The following is a 15,106-nucleotide window of genomic DNA, read 5'->3' on the forward strand; positions in this document are numbered from 1 at the left end:
TGTACATGTACATAAAATTTTCAGCGGAATGTTATGTACAAGGTGATACATTCATATCCGCATGTTTTTTTTTTTTTTTTTTTGGGGCAAAAGTACAGGATATAAATTTATAAATCGTTACGTGTGTGCATATTGACCATGTCTACATAACTTGACAAGCTTTTAAGCCATGTGCACACCGAACAGCATAAATATATAGGTGTCTATATGTGTGCATATTCGTATGTACACCTGTGCGAATTCTTCTTTTTTTTAGTGCCATTAAGGAGCGGATACTTCAGTGTAATTGCATTTGTCTAATCCTTTTTGTGTCCCTATATAGACGAATAAGAAAAGAAGTTTTTTTTTTTTTTTTTTTTTAATCTTTTTTTTGTCCGTAGAACAGGTCTAACATAGTTTCATGTCAGCATGTCGTTGTAATGCCTGCTCGCATGTACTACGTACACATGATTGAGCGAGTTGCATCTCCTTATTTCTTTTTTTTTTTTTTATTATTTTTTCATTTTTTTCAATAACTTTCCTCCCCCCGCTGTATCCTGCGTACACATTTATGAAGAGATATACAGCTGCATTTTTATGCTCGAATTCGTACAATTCGGTAGATCGCCATTTTGCCCCTTTTTCTGTGTAAAGACATTACACATGACACTTTAAAAACTACCTACATTTCATAACGTACGCGCGAATCTGGTGTTTCTTTTGTTTAAATGAAGAAAAAAGTACACATCAGATTTTATTATTTTTTTTTTTTTATCGAATTGTTGCTTTTTCTTGGTGTACGTTAATTAAGAGTGCATATAAATGTACACATTCGCACGTGTGTTTGTATGTATGTAAGTATCTATGTGTTGGTAATCTCTTGACATATTTACATACCCGCGCAGGAACATATGCATCACGCGTTACGCGATTTAGGCATTCCTGCCGTTTGGGAATATAGTTTTTTTTTTTTTTTTTTTTTCTTCCATAAAGAAAAGGAGTAAATTTTAACTTTTTTTTTTTTTTTTTCCATAAAGAAAAGGAGTAAATTTTAACTTTTTTTTTTTTTTTTTTCCATTAGAGAAGGTTCATCTCGCTTTCTACATATTTATATATTCGCACATAGGAATCCTTTTGCATGTGCTCTTTCAACATTTCTACTTAGGGATTTCGTGCACTGGTGGAAGGCCGCCGCGCTGGGCAGTGCACATAACCGCGTATGGATATGCATGCGCCGATAACTTTTAAGCCTCCATTTTTTTGCACTGCGCGAATTCATAATATATCGAAATTTATAGAATATTGATGTATCCACGTCCTTTTTTGAAAAAGTTCATTTAGTTATCTAGCTGTGTAGTCATTTGGTTAGAGCATGCCTTTTCCTAGTAACATAACATACGCATTTTTGCATGTGTACACGTGCACACACGCGTATGTTATGTTCTGGGCTTTAAGCTGAACATATGTGTTCGTGACTACATACGTATGCGCAGCTAAGAGACAGTTTTGAAGGCCCATCGTGGTTTTTTTTCACATATGCTATGTTTGAAGTACAAGTCTACATATAACGAGGGGCACATCAAATTGAATTTTTTTTTTTTTTTATTCGAATTTACAAACGAGGAGTAATTCCTACGTGACGATGAAATAAAGAAAAAGGAAAAGTGCAACATTTTTTCCCCCCCCCTGTAGGTGCATAAGCGTGAATTGTAAAAAGTTCATTGATACTTTGCAACGCGGGAATACGCATATTTGTGTTGTGTGCCTTTTGTACACGTATGTACATGTATCATGCGTATTGTCCTTTGTCCTTTTTTTTTTTTTTTTTCGTGCGCTTTGCTCTTTGTGCATGTGCGTTATGTATGTATAGTTGTTCTTGTAAATACGTGTGTTTTTTGTATGCACATAAGGTATTATTCATCACGACAGCTCCACTCCTTCGATTATGTCACTTTTTGAGCATACATCCTAACATGTAGTAACTACCGCACTCGTTTTATTAAAATGAATATGCAGACATCTGTCAACATGCGTATGGATGTGCTTATGTGAACATATAAACACGTACGCACATGTTTATGTTTACCATGTGTGTTCATTTTTTTTTTCTTCTTTTTTTTTTTTTTTTTGTTAAGGTGGCATAGGAGAATAAATAAGCGAGAGAGGGGTCATTTACTCGAGAGAAAATACCATTAGACATGAATTTTTTGTCGATAGTTCGCGAAAACTTGTGTTTGGTCGTTTATCTCTCTTACGTCCGTTCCCCCTGAGTCGTATACACTCTGAGCCTATTTGTATGATCTGCTTCCCCGCTCTGGCTCCTTTTTTTCATGTGACATTTTTACATTTTCCAAGTATCCAATTTTTACTGCATTGTTGTTTATCTGTCTTTTTGTTCACCATAGTTTGGTGACAACACAGTAACGTTTTTGTCGCGTGTTCCACACGATTTTGTCTCACACTTGGCGTTTTCTATCAGAACTGGCATTTTTATCTGTCCTTCGCTTACATTTTTTTGGCGTAAGATTTTGCTCCTTTTTTTGTCCTCACAAAATTGTGCGCGAGTATATGCACATGGAAATTATCCATAAAAAAAAAACATTGTGTATACGTAAGTAACGCCCCCTTCGTGTTTGCATGCGTATGATCATCTGTAGGTTGGTATACTTTACTTGATACCCTAATTACAACTGCAGCTGTGCGATGTTGCCACGTTGTGGTGTTCTACATAGTAAGGCAGAGTGGTATATCCCCCCAGTTACATGCACGCATTAATCCTGGGCGCATATGGTATTTTTTCTGGCACTTTTGTGATGGCTGCACGCTTAATTGACCGCTTGTGTTGATACATTCAAACGGTCCTGCAAAATCTGTAAGCCGTTAACCCCAAAGCGGAAGGGCGAGAATATCTGTCACGTTGTGAGATAAATTTATATTGAATTTTTCGTTTATTCCTCCCATTTTAAGGGGGTGCCGAGTGATACTTTTCTCGTTTATTTCTTTCGTCTAAAGACAAGTGATTTTTTTTTTTCTTTTTTTTTTTTTCATTTTTTGATTTTGCACGGGTGCAAGGGTTAAGTGGGCATCTTCGCTCGTTCTATGTTTGCATTTGAATGTTGCCATTTGCAATATAGCTGTTGTGTCTGTCTTTACTGTCAACACTGTTGTCATTATATTGTCTGTCAACATTGTCATCTCCCTCACCGTTAACTTCACTCTTTTTCATAACATTTTGGTTTCATTTTTACCCACTTTGTTATTACAATTTTTTCCTACCTTTTATTTTGACCTCCGTTTGATTTCCCCCGTTAGTGTTACATAAGCACTGTCCTTTTTTTCACATTTGGCGAGCTTGGCTTTTTCCCCCTTTTGCGTTGTTTGGCTGGGTGGCTTTCCCCCCGTTGAACACTCTGTCGTACATGCTTAACACGTTTGGGAGAGAGTGTCATTACGCCATTGCTTCATTTGCATCGTTGGTCCGATAATCCATTGTAATATTGTACCCTCTACTTCCCCCCCAACACGTGTCCTTCCCGCTAACATGTTTGATCAACGGGAGGAGGCAAAAAATTATTTCCCCGATTTCATGCTGAATGATTCGGGGTGCTACAACATCGCCGAAGGAGATTCCTTGGGTGTGAATTACGTGAATAATCTTAAAAACAAACTTTTTAATTTTGATACCATTCAAACAAGTCATGTGGAAGATGAAAGTGGTGACTGCCAGAACAGGGTCGGAAGGACAAATGGGTGTGACGATGACCGCGCAAGTATGAGCAGATATAACAGTGGGGAGACCAGCGTAGAGGTCAACCAGCAGATCTCCAGTATGATTAGCGGAGAAGGCATCGTCGAAGAACGTATCGCGCAGAGCAATGAAGAAATCTCAGGAGAAGGAGCAGCAAAGCCGACTGGTATACAGGACGGAGGAGAGTTAACCAGCGGATTGGACAGCATAAGCTCCATGAACCCCGACGTGTACGACAAGAAGGAAAAATCGAACAATAGCAGTGCCAACGCTCCAGTGAAAGGTACCCAATGGAGCGCACCGTTTGTAAGAGCGGGAGCGGTTGCATGGTGAAAAGACAGCAACCGAGTTGTATACCATGTGTATATATATGTGCATGTGCCTATTGGTACGTTTATACGTTTTATTATTTCCCCCCCCTCAGCAGAGAAGAGGGATCGCACGCCCAACGACTACCTGAACATCAAGAAGAGCAAACTGATTAACAACTTGAATTTTTTCATGCGCGTGTGCTGCAACAAAAACTCCTATATAAAATTCATTAATCACTACTTTAACATAATTTACTGCAACAATATCAGCATATTATTTATGTATGAGGGTATTTTGCAAAAGTTCGATGAGCGGAATGAGATGAATTTGACGGAGAATGACTACTACAATGCGTATGTGAAGCTGAACCAGGTGCCAATAGTGATATACGGAAATGGGGGTAGTTGCGATAACGGTATATTCGATGGATGTGCAAATGGAAGAGGTTTTGCAACCGCCCTGAGCGAAATAAAAATAGACCTGGACACGAATCAAGAGTGCCTCAGAAACAACTCCAACCTTGAAAGCAGTGTGCTCAATTTTATTAACATTTACGATAATTTGACAGTCAACTTTTTCAATCATATATTCACCAAAATTAACAACAAAGAAATGAACATACATAATTCGAACATAGACCTTATCATATATAATTTTCTGTACAAGAAGCATCTCCTAAAGGAGAATATTTTTAATCTGCTACTAAATATTAGCAAGTCTTATGAAATAAAATATGGTAACATTCTTGCGGAGATAAAAAATGACGAACATATTAAGGAGAAAAATGAGAAAATAATTTTTGAAATGTTGAAGGACAAGTTGGAGGGGCGATTCAGTGGCTCCAAAAAGAGGGGACGAACACCGTGGGGATTGCACTCCGATGTGTGCAACGGTGGGAGTGGCGTTGATATGGGTGTGTGCCAAGGTGAGGACTACAACTCCCAGAACGGCTGCTTGTACGACTCCCATCAAATGCGACCCGCCGATAGTTATGACCACATGCAGGAGGGACAGAATCAAAGGGGAATCGACGGAGATGCAGGAAGCATGGCCAACTGGGGGAAACCCGAAATGCATGAATCGTCCCATGGGGAGCTAAATGAGTTACTAAGTAAAAGCAAGGAAAGCGAAACTGCAGATATTTTTTGCGAAATAAAAGACTCAAATATGAACAATAGTAATTTTAACAACATGATTAGCAACAACACAGATGCGACTACGACGACGGCAGGAAGTGGAACGTCTACGTCAACGGGGTGCACCACTGGGAATGTGTACAGTCATGGGGCAGACATGGCGTTGGAGGAGAGAGTTGTTCATGTGGAAAGCGGGATCACGTCCACCAGTTCGATCTACGAATTTGGGGAGAACTGCGCCCAGTGTGGGGGCACCATGAGTAACGGCAACTGCGCTAACTGTTCCAACTGTGTGAACTTCCCGAACGGAGAACATCCCCTGCTGCAAGACATTAAGGAGATGCTGAACAAAGAAATCGAATCGTACGAAGAGTACTATACCAAAGGAATGGAGGAGGAAGAAGATGAAGAAGTAAAGGAAAAAAATGAAAACATAATAGAAAATATTTACACCTTTTTAAAAAATAATGTATTCATCCCAAGCAACAATATATATACAGACTTTATGGAAAACGGGAATGATATTTTTTTTAGCAAAATAAAAAAAAACGATAAAGCTACCTACTTTAGGCTGATAGAAAGATTCGATCGCATGTACAACTTTATAAATGAATTCAGGAGCAGCCATTCGGCGAATGAAATGAGTGAAGAGAGAGTCAGTCAGGAAATCAGCGAACCGTTCCCCAAGTACAGAAAGAGAAGATGTAGCCACGAGGAGGATGAATCAAGAAACGCAAGTCACACGAAGAGGTGCTTGCGGAATTACAACAGTAAGAAGAACCGGCCGATTAAGAGGAGCAAAAGGATTATCAAGAAGGCCGAGATGTCTAGACTTAAAAAAATGAAGTAGTGCCAAGTAATGAAGGAGGGATGATCCTTTCATATGGATAAGAGACAAATCTTTGCGGTGAAAACTTTCATTACACGGGAGCGTTACCTATAAACGTAGAAAAGAAGATAAAAAAATATTAGGTAAATAATGAAGGTCATTCGTTTTTGCTGTTTTTGAATTTTTCTGTTTTTTTTTTTTTTTGATTTTTTTCGTAATTTTTAAGTACAAAATTGAGGGTTATTTTATTTTTTTTTTTCCGTCCAATATTTGCATTCCCTCGTTTGCATGTCAATGAGTAGTGTTTCGTGTGTGTGGTTAAGCGTATGGGTCGACTAGGAAGCTGCTCCGTAGCGTAACTGCCTCCGCAACTGTTAGTGGGTATCCATACGCATTCACCTCCCCTTCCCACGAAAGCGCCTTATGAACGCCAAGCAAATGAAAACAGGCCTAGCATTTCGTAAGCGGAAAATAAAACGTACACACGAATCATACGGTTACACATGTTGACGTGCGTGATGTGTGTTCACCTGGATAAACGTAAACAGAGCAATCTGTTGAAATATCAACGTGAAATGTGTCCGTTCAGTGTATCCAAAAAAAAAAAAAAAAATTGACACCTCGGGGGGGAGGTTCACATTTTTTTCATAACATTTTCAAATGGGGAGTAAAACCTAGACATGTAAGGGTGGTCAGTCGGGAGTCCTTGCATTCTCCGCAGCTCTTCCGATAGGGATACAAACAGCAGATATATGCAAATGAATGTTTCATAAATGACCACTCAGCGGATGCGTTAGGCTCGCTGAGGGACTTTCACAGGCACATAAGCACATCAACGAAGGTTCACTTAAATAATTCCTCGCCCATAAATAAGCATTTCGTGTGCATGGACCTTTCACGTTCGCCTGCGTACACATCGCCCGATAAATGAAGCAAACAACGATAATTTTTGCTACACAGCGTGTGATAAAGGGATTTATGATTTTTTCCTTTTACTTTTCCTTTTGAAAATCCACAGAAAGGGGATAAACCAAAACAAAAAGCGAGAGGTAAAGGAGCCAAGGAAAGCACAGAGCCAATGAGGAATTTGAAGAGAGACAGACGTATTCCCCAAATGGAAAATCCAAGAAATTTACAAAGTGGAATGAGAAAAAAAAAAAAAAAAAAAAAAGGAAGTAAGGGGGTTAGAACGAAGGAAGGGGTGTAAGGGCGTTACAATCAAGGGTGTAAAGATGCTAGGGCTGGAACGAAGGCAGGGTTGTTACGTGGTTGCTGCAAGGAAGGTTGTAAGGGGCGGTCGAATGAACGGTTGAGGGTTTAGGTTTCAGAGTTTAGGTTTCAGGGTTTAAGGTTTAAGGTTTAAGGTTTAGGGTTTAGGTTTCAGGGTTTAAGATTGACGGTTCAGGATTGAGGGTTCAGGATTTAGGGTTCAGGGTTTAGGGTTCAGGGTTTCAGGGTTTAGGGTTCAGGATTTAGGGTCTAGGATTTAGGTTTCATGATTTAGGTTTCAGGTTTCAGGGTTAAGGATTTTGTATTTATGTTTTAGTGTTCAGAGTTTAGGGTTCAGGGTTCAGGATTTAGCATTCAGGTTTTAGGTTTCAAGGTTTAGGCTTTTTAGGTTTAAGGTTTAGAGTTTGGGGCTTGGGATTCAGAGTTTAGTGTTCAGGTTTTAGGATTCAAGCTTTAGGGTTCAGAGTTTGGGTTTCACAATTTAGGGCTTAGATTTCAGGGTTTAGGATTTAATGTTCAAGGTATATGGTGAAGAAATAATACGTCATAAGGAAACTGTTAGGATTAGAAGTTGGGGGTGTTAGAAAGAAGGTTGTGAGGGCTGTTAGAATGAAGGATATGAGAGTATTAGAATCAAGGATATGAGGATATTAGAATCAAGGATATTAGGTATTAGAATCAAGGATATGAGGGTATTAGCATGAAGTGTTTATGGGTGTTAGAATCAGAGGGTTTTTAGAGTGGAAGGAAGATGCTATACGGGGTCGTAGAATGGAGGAGTGTTTGAGATGTTCGAATTATGCGTATTATGTGTATTAGACTAAATCTTTAGGGGTGTTAAAAAGAAGTGCAAATGGGTTGTAGAATGATGTTGTTGTGTTGGAATGAAGGTTTAGGTATGAAGGTGGGGTTAGATGTATAGGAACAGGTCCTTTCTAGGTTAATTAATCATAATATTGCCTGGTATATAGCTTCTTAGGCGGAAGTTTCTTTTTTGTTAAGAAACATGAACAAGGAAAAAAAAAAATAAAAAGAAAGAGGAAAAAAGGAAGGAAAATAAAAAAAAAGGAAAAAAAAAAAGTGAAGGAAGAATGTAATGCACAATCAAGGAGAGAAAGGGGAATGTTGCATCTAAGAATTTTTAGCTTTAGCTTTTCTTTTTATAGTTAAAGAAAGAAAAAGAAGAAAAATAAGAAAAAAAAAGAAAAAAAAAGAAGAAAAGAAAAAAAGAAAATGAAAAAAGAAGAAAAAAGAAGAAAAAAGAAAAAAAAAAAAAAAAGAAAGAAAAAGAGAGGAAGGAAGGGTTCTGGGTATGGGAGTAGGGTAAAGGATATTAGAGTTGAGGATTAGGAAGTGAGGTTAGGGTTAAGGGTTTAGGAGTTCGGGTTTAGGGTTGAGGGTTTACGGTGTGAAAGTGAAGGTTCCGGGTGTAGGGGTAGGCTTGTTGGTGTGAGAGTAGGTTGAGGGTATTAGAATGAAGATTCCAGGTGTGAGTGTAGGTTGAGGGTATTAGAATGAAGATTCCAGGTGTGAGTGTAGGTTGAGGGTATTAGAATGAAGATTCCAGGTGTGAGTGTAGGTTGAGGGTATTAGAATGAAGATTCCAGGTGTGAGAGTAGTTTTCCGTGTGCTATAGTGAGGGTTTCAGGGTGTATGAGTAGGTTTGAGAGTGTGGAAGTAGGGTTCAGGTTGTGAAAGTGAAGTTTCTGAGTGTAGGAGTAGGGTTTAGTGTTCAGTTTTTAGGGATAAGATTCCCGATGTAAGCGTAGGATTCAAGGTGTGAGAATAGGTTCAGGTTATGGGAGTAGGGTTTAAGCTGTAAAAGTAGTGTTCCGGGTATGAGAATAAAGGTTGAGGGTGTGAGAGTAGGGTTTATGGTGTAAGAATAAAGTTATTCTCTGTTTTGAGGCAACAATATGAGCTGTTTGTTTAGCATTTTAGGGGTGCATGTGCATTCTTCGTAGGAGGGTGGAACTTAGAAATGTAAGGAGATTAAAAAAAAGGGTTAATGAAAAAAAAAAAAAAAAAAAAAAGGACCAAATGAGCGAAGAATAAAATAAATATAAGGGAAAATGGGAAAAGGAGGATTAAGAAAATGAAGAATTCCGCACATTCTACTTCTGGAAGGGATTAGTCATAAAGTGATAATATGCGTTGAAGGAATACGTTGCACACAGTACTTAATGGAGTAGTACTCCTATATGAAAAGTAGCATAGTTATTGAATAGTGGAGAAAATGGGTTCGAAGAGTGAATTCGATAAATTAAAGGAACAATGGATTCAGGCAGGGAGAGTAGGATATAAACGGACGGAGGTAAAATGCTTTATTAAAGAGTATATGTAGAATCATATTTTAAGCATAAGTATAAGGATAATTCTGTTGTATATTGTTGGGATGTATATTCTGTGTCAACCTTGAATATAAATGTGTTCTTTTCCCTTATAGGAAGAACTACTGAGGATGATAGAAGGATGGATCAATGTAATGAACGGTAACGTTGATCAGAAATATTTAGATATGGGAAGGATCGGGTGCGAGCACATCAAAATAAATGATCAGGATGCAACCAAGGAAGAAAAAGCCTGGTGTGCACTCATTGTAGGGGAAATATTGAAAATAAGAGATAAGATGAACGACGCATTCAGTAGGAATACTGTGAATGTTAAAATAGCGGACTATATTGAGTGTGCTATAAGGAAATTATGGTTCCATCTATACAAAAGAATGTATTGTAATGCTGAAGAAGTTATTAAACTCGCCTTTGGAGCAATGGATGATCTGTGCGAACATATGGCGCAGGATAGGAAGTGTGAAAAATGTGAATACGGAAGAATTGCGGTTGTACATGTAGGAGGTGCAAATATTTACGGTCTAATATTCAATAAGATGAGTGAGGATGGTGGGCTGTCAGACAGGATGTATAACGAACTACCAAAAGTTACATGTTATCAACAACAACAACAACAACAACAACAACAACTATCGAAATTCGCAACGGCAACCTCCGTGGGCAATCCCTTCTTAATGAAATTATTGCTACAATGGATATGGGTAAATGGGGACCCGACGAAAGGAGTAAATGTAAGGAATTTGAAGGGCAGAGAAAAGTAGTACCATGATCATATAAGAATAATATTATAAGGAATAATGCATAGTACATACTTTGAATGCAGGAAATAATGTGTATACATATATAGAGAGAGAGATGCATTTATATAATGTATATGTAAGTGTATATATGTATTCATGGTCATTTATTTTATAGAAAGGTATATGGGTCGACCTGAAGAATGTGGTTGACGACATGATGAAAAATATACAGGAGGATGGGCATAATGATAAAGGACACTGTTCCACGTTGGGCGAAGGCAAGGTCAGGGAAAAGGAGTTATGTAAAATTGTAGCAAGAATGCTTCTTTGGATGGATGGATTAAAGCAAGAACACGAAGCGATATTACCAGCCAGTGTAAGGTACACCTATTGGGTAAAAAGAGGGAATGAGCGCACACCAGAAAAGGAGATTCTGCAGTCCTATTATAGATGCCTGTTGGGTAATGTGACTATGCTAAACATGTTAGGAAAGCATTGTAGTTTTAACGAAGTAGTACAAACAGCTAAAAGTGGTGCGGAAAGTATAAGGCTAAGTGTTGGGGATACAGGGCCTGGGAATGTATTATGTAAGGGAGTAGATGTCGGAAGCTTAAATTTAGCGGGAAAGTTAATATGGGAACAGGTTAGTCAATGGATAAATGAATATAAGTGGGAAGGGAACAAGTCCCTGGGGTTGTTGGAAGTAATAAGAGGACACAGCAGACTGCACAGAGTAATGCGCAGAGGGAATAGTTGCCCAGGGCAGAGAGAAAAAAGGGAAATTAGGAGAGGAACCTTAAAAACTTTAGAAATAAAAGCAAACGACGGGGAAGGCGTCAATCTGCAGGATGAACGACAATCTGGCGGAATGGAAGAGTTGAATAAAGTATTGGAGGGTGTGGAAGGAAAGAAAAAGGGAGAAAATGAGAATGTCTTTGTACAACGGGTAATGAAATTATTAGAGGAAAGACTCGAACAACATATGCCAGATGTTCAAAGGAACAAAGCAAAATCAACAAATGAACGAACTCAAGTTTTAAATCAGCCAAGGAGCGAACCAACAGCAGAGGATTTTGGTCTTCCTAAAGTACAATCACTCCAAACCCCATCCGAACCAAAAGGTAAGAAACACATTTAAGAAAAAGAAAAAAAAAAAAAAAAGAAAGAGAAAGAAAGGGATGAATATTAAAGAAGAGAAAGAAAAGAAGAAGGGAAGAAAAAAATATTTATGGGAGGAATGATTCTACCCTACTGTTTATGCTCATCCCTCTATTTTTCCTTTTACAGGTATTGACTGCATCAAGGGTGAATTTTGCAATCGTATAAAATGTGTAGCGAGGAAGTGGTGGTGGAACAGGGAAAAGAATAAAGTTTCATTCAACGGAAATTGGGTAAAGATTCCTACAAATGATTGTAGTCCAAAACAATATAATGAATAATATACCTTATAAGTAAGAACGACCGAGGGCCTAACATAAATGTTGTACGTGTACTGAGTAAATATATATGTTCGTTGCTTTCTTTTTATTAGCTAGGAAAATTTTGGGATACGGACGTCAAGGGTGAATTAGGAAGGCTTTCTGGGGATATACTTAAAGAAAGGGAACATATGGAACAGTATTGTAGTGACTTCAGTGATGCTAATAAGAAGGCCTGCGAGTTTATTACTGCTGGTTTAAAGCATATTTACAGTATTAAACAGGAAAGCGGTGACAAGGACAAAGAAGACAAGCAATCGCCAGATAATAAAATATTCAAACAAACCATGTCTTGTGTCTTATTAAATGCATTTGCGGATAAAATTATCGAACTAACTAAGGGTCAACCATGTGGTATCACAGAGGAAATTATAACAAAAGCATTTAGTAAAGGAAATGGACAAATTTATAAATGGTGTACTGATAAGAGTAAGGGTGATTGTGTTGAGTGTAAAAGAGATAAGAATTATGCAACTTGCACAGTGGAAGATAGTAGAAATCAAACCAATGTAAAGGGGAAGGCGAATGAACTCCTCAATGGAAAGCATCCCAACTTAACAAAAACTCTGTCTACTATAAATACTACACTTAACTCCTCCTTATGTGAACGCGCACAATGTGTAACAGTAAAATGGTTCGCAAACAGAATGGAGAAGGGTGGGAGACAGAACTGGGTAAGAAGTATTAATTATCTCTACGGTCAACGTCATTTCAATGGACCATGTGCTTTCTACATATGACAAAAAGAGAGGGGGAGCGAAGGACCATAAATCATGCACATAATTTAAATGTATACATATATATTCCATTCCTCTTTTTTCTTTTCTGCACAGTGCACATTTTGGAAGGAGAAGGACGTCGGAAAAGTATTGAGGGATCTGTCTAAGGCTATGACCAGTAAGAGCACGAGCGTCGATAATCTATGCGAAGACATTAAAGTGGCAGATCAAACAAAGAAGGATGCAAACAAAAAGGTTTGTGAATTCATTGTTAGAGGTTTAAAACATACTTATGAAATTAATGAATATGGGACTTGGAAGGACGCAGGTGCTCCGAAAAAAAAGAAGGACAACCAACAATTTTATCGAACTATCGGATGCGCCTTCCTCAATGTGTACGCTGATAGAATAAAGTACAAATGCCAAGCAGCAGAGGCGGGCATAAATTTTGCCTTTAGCAAAAGTGAACAAATTAAGAATGAAACAGATCCATGTAAAAGTGATGGTAATTGTGTTACTTGCACAAGGGAAAAAAATTTTAAGTGCACACTAAACGTGAAGGATGATCTGTTGAATAAGGGAAAAAGTGCAAGGTGCGAAGGGGACAGACAAAATATACATAAGAAGTTGGGTGAAATGCTCGACCCAACGACGAACAGGGATGGACAAGTACAAGACGCTCTCCCAAAATTAAATAAAATATGTCCAGACCAACCAGCTGCCACTAAAACACCTACCTCAGCAAAACCAGCAACACCATCACCAGGTAAGAGTGCACCACCTTCTAAAAAGAAACCTACTGAGGAGGAGTGCGAGAATAGAATGGTGGACGATGGTGTAGATATTACTGCATGCTTAGATATGCCTGACGATCTTCCAACAGTACCACCCGTTACTAATCTGAATGAAAAGCACGAGGCCGACCACATGGGGTTCACTGTTGGTGAGCGAGGTAGTAAAATAGGTGAGATTAATATAACTAAAGGTACAACACAACTATCTTCGGAACCCACCACTCCTACAGATCCAGATTCCCAAGCTCAAACTCCAAGCACAGGAAGAGAACAAAACCAAACTTCTTCCAGCTCTACAGGCACTTCTCAAGGTAAGGACACAAAGGAAGAGAGGTACTTCCGGAAGGAAGGGAGGTGTAACCTTCCTTCCACATAACAACCAACCTACCACCAACAAGCACTAACAACCCACCTACCACCACCGTAACAACCTTCTTTCCCTCCAACATTCCATAGTAGTATGCACTCGGAAGGGTGCACCCACAACATCTTACGTAATGCCATTTATAATCATATTAAAAACACTTACCTTCTCTTCCTTCTAAACCTTTAGGTGTAGGTGGTCCCAAGGGAGACAAAGGTGATCCAGTTGTCCCAACAGTGCACAACAGCCTCGGGCCATCAACATCACTATCGGGGAGTACTACAACAAAAGGGAGAGGGGGTGCCGAAATCACCCCCCTTCTTCCTGCCCGACTCAGTCACACGGCAGACCACCCTAATTTTGCCCCATACCTTCCTACCATTCCTTTCTTCATTGGTATTTCTGCTATGAGCTACCTCCTTTGGAAGGTAAGAACAAGAAAGAAAAAGAAAGAAAAAGAAAGAAAAGAAGAAAAGAAGAAAAGAAGAAAACAAGAAAACAAGAAAAGAAGGAAAAAGAAAGGAAAGAAAAAAAGAAGAAAAAAAAAAAAAAAAGAAATTAATATTAGAAGAAAAAAGGAAAAAAGAAAGAGAAGGAACGAAAGAAATAAAAGAGAAAAAGGAAAGAGGAAATTAAATGAAAAGAGTGAACGAATGAGTGAGTGCGTAAGGGTGTACAGGATTTCATATTTATGGTGCGACACTTAACATTTAGGCTGTGTAGGATTTCGCATTTTAGGGGGTGTGTAGGATTTCACATTTTTAGGGGGTGTGTAGGATTTCGCAGTTTAGGGATGTGTGTATAGAATTTCGCATTTTAGGGGTGTCTGTATAGGATTTCACATTTTAGGGTGTAAGACTTCACACTTAAGATTAAGGTTCAATGGTGTAGGAACAACAATGTGGCTTGGTACTTTAGCTGTTTTAGGGTACAAGGACAACAATGAGGCTTGGTGTTCAGCTGTTATAGGGTGTACGGACAACAATATGACCTAGTATTTAGCTGTTTTCGGGAGGGGTATAAACCTAATGCGTGAATGCAATAAGGAGAAAAAATAATAAAAGAAGAAAGAAGGACGCACCTTGCTTTTTGTTCATACGTTAAATGTACAATTCGCCCTTGTTTTATGCTGATGGTTCTGGTTTTAATTGGCAGTTTTTCGCACCCTAAAAATTACTTACGCCCCTTTTCTTTTTTTCCTTCTTTTTTTTAGTATTTTTTCTTCGGTAAAAGAAGAAAACGTCACAGAAGAGCTCACCAAGTATCTGGTCCTCCAACTTTGGAAGAACAACTCCTTGCTCATATGGATCAGCACGATGGTCCACATGAATATGTCTTAGTAAAGGAACGTAAACAACTAAGATCAACACCAAAGAGAAGGAGGAAAAAACGTGCTGTTCGTCGTTGTGGTTGTGTACGTCGCCGC

At 38.7% G+C, this 15,106-nt stretch overlaps 1 protein-coding gene across 1 annotated transcript; it reads left to right on the forward strand.

Moving 5' to 3' along the window:
• Nucleotides 1-3,520: 3,520 nt before the first annotated feature.
• On the forward strand, nt 3,521-6,025 carry PCOAH_00006140 (Uncharacterized protein; the record flags this gene model as incomplete). Its single annotated transcript, XM_020057425.1, has 2 exons — nt 3,521-4,010; nt 4,152-6,025. The coding sequence occupies 2 exons, from the start codon at nt 3,521-3,523 to the stop codon at nt 6,023-6,025; spliced, it is 2,364 nt and encodes a 787-aa protein (XP_019912990.1).
• Between the last annotated feature and the right edge of the window lie 9,081 nt (nt 6,026-15,106).

This window comes from Plasmodium coatneyi, chromosome 3 (assembly GCF_001680005.1).
Source record: "Plasmodium coatneyi strain Hackeri chromosome 3, complete sequence".
In the NCBI taxonomy this organism is placed as follows: domain Eukaryota; phylum Apicomplexa; class Aconoidasida; order Haemosporida; family Plasmodiidae; genus Plasmodium; species Plasmodium coatneyi.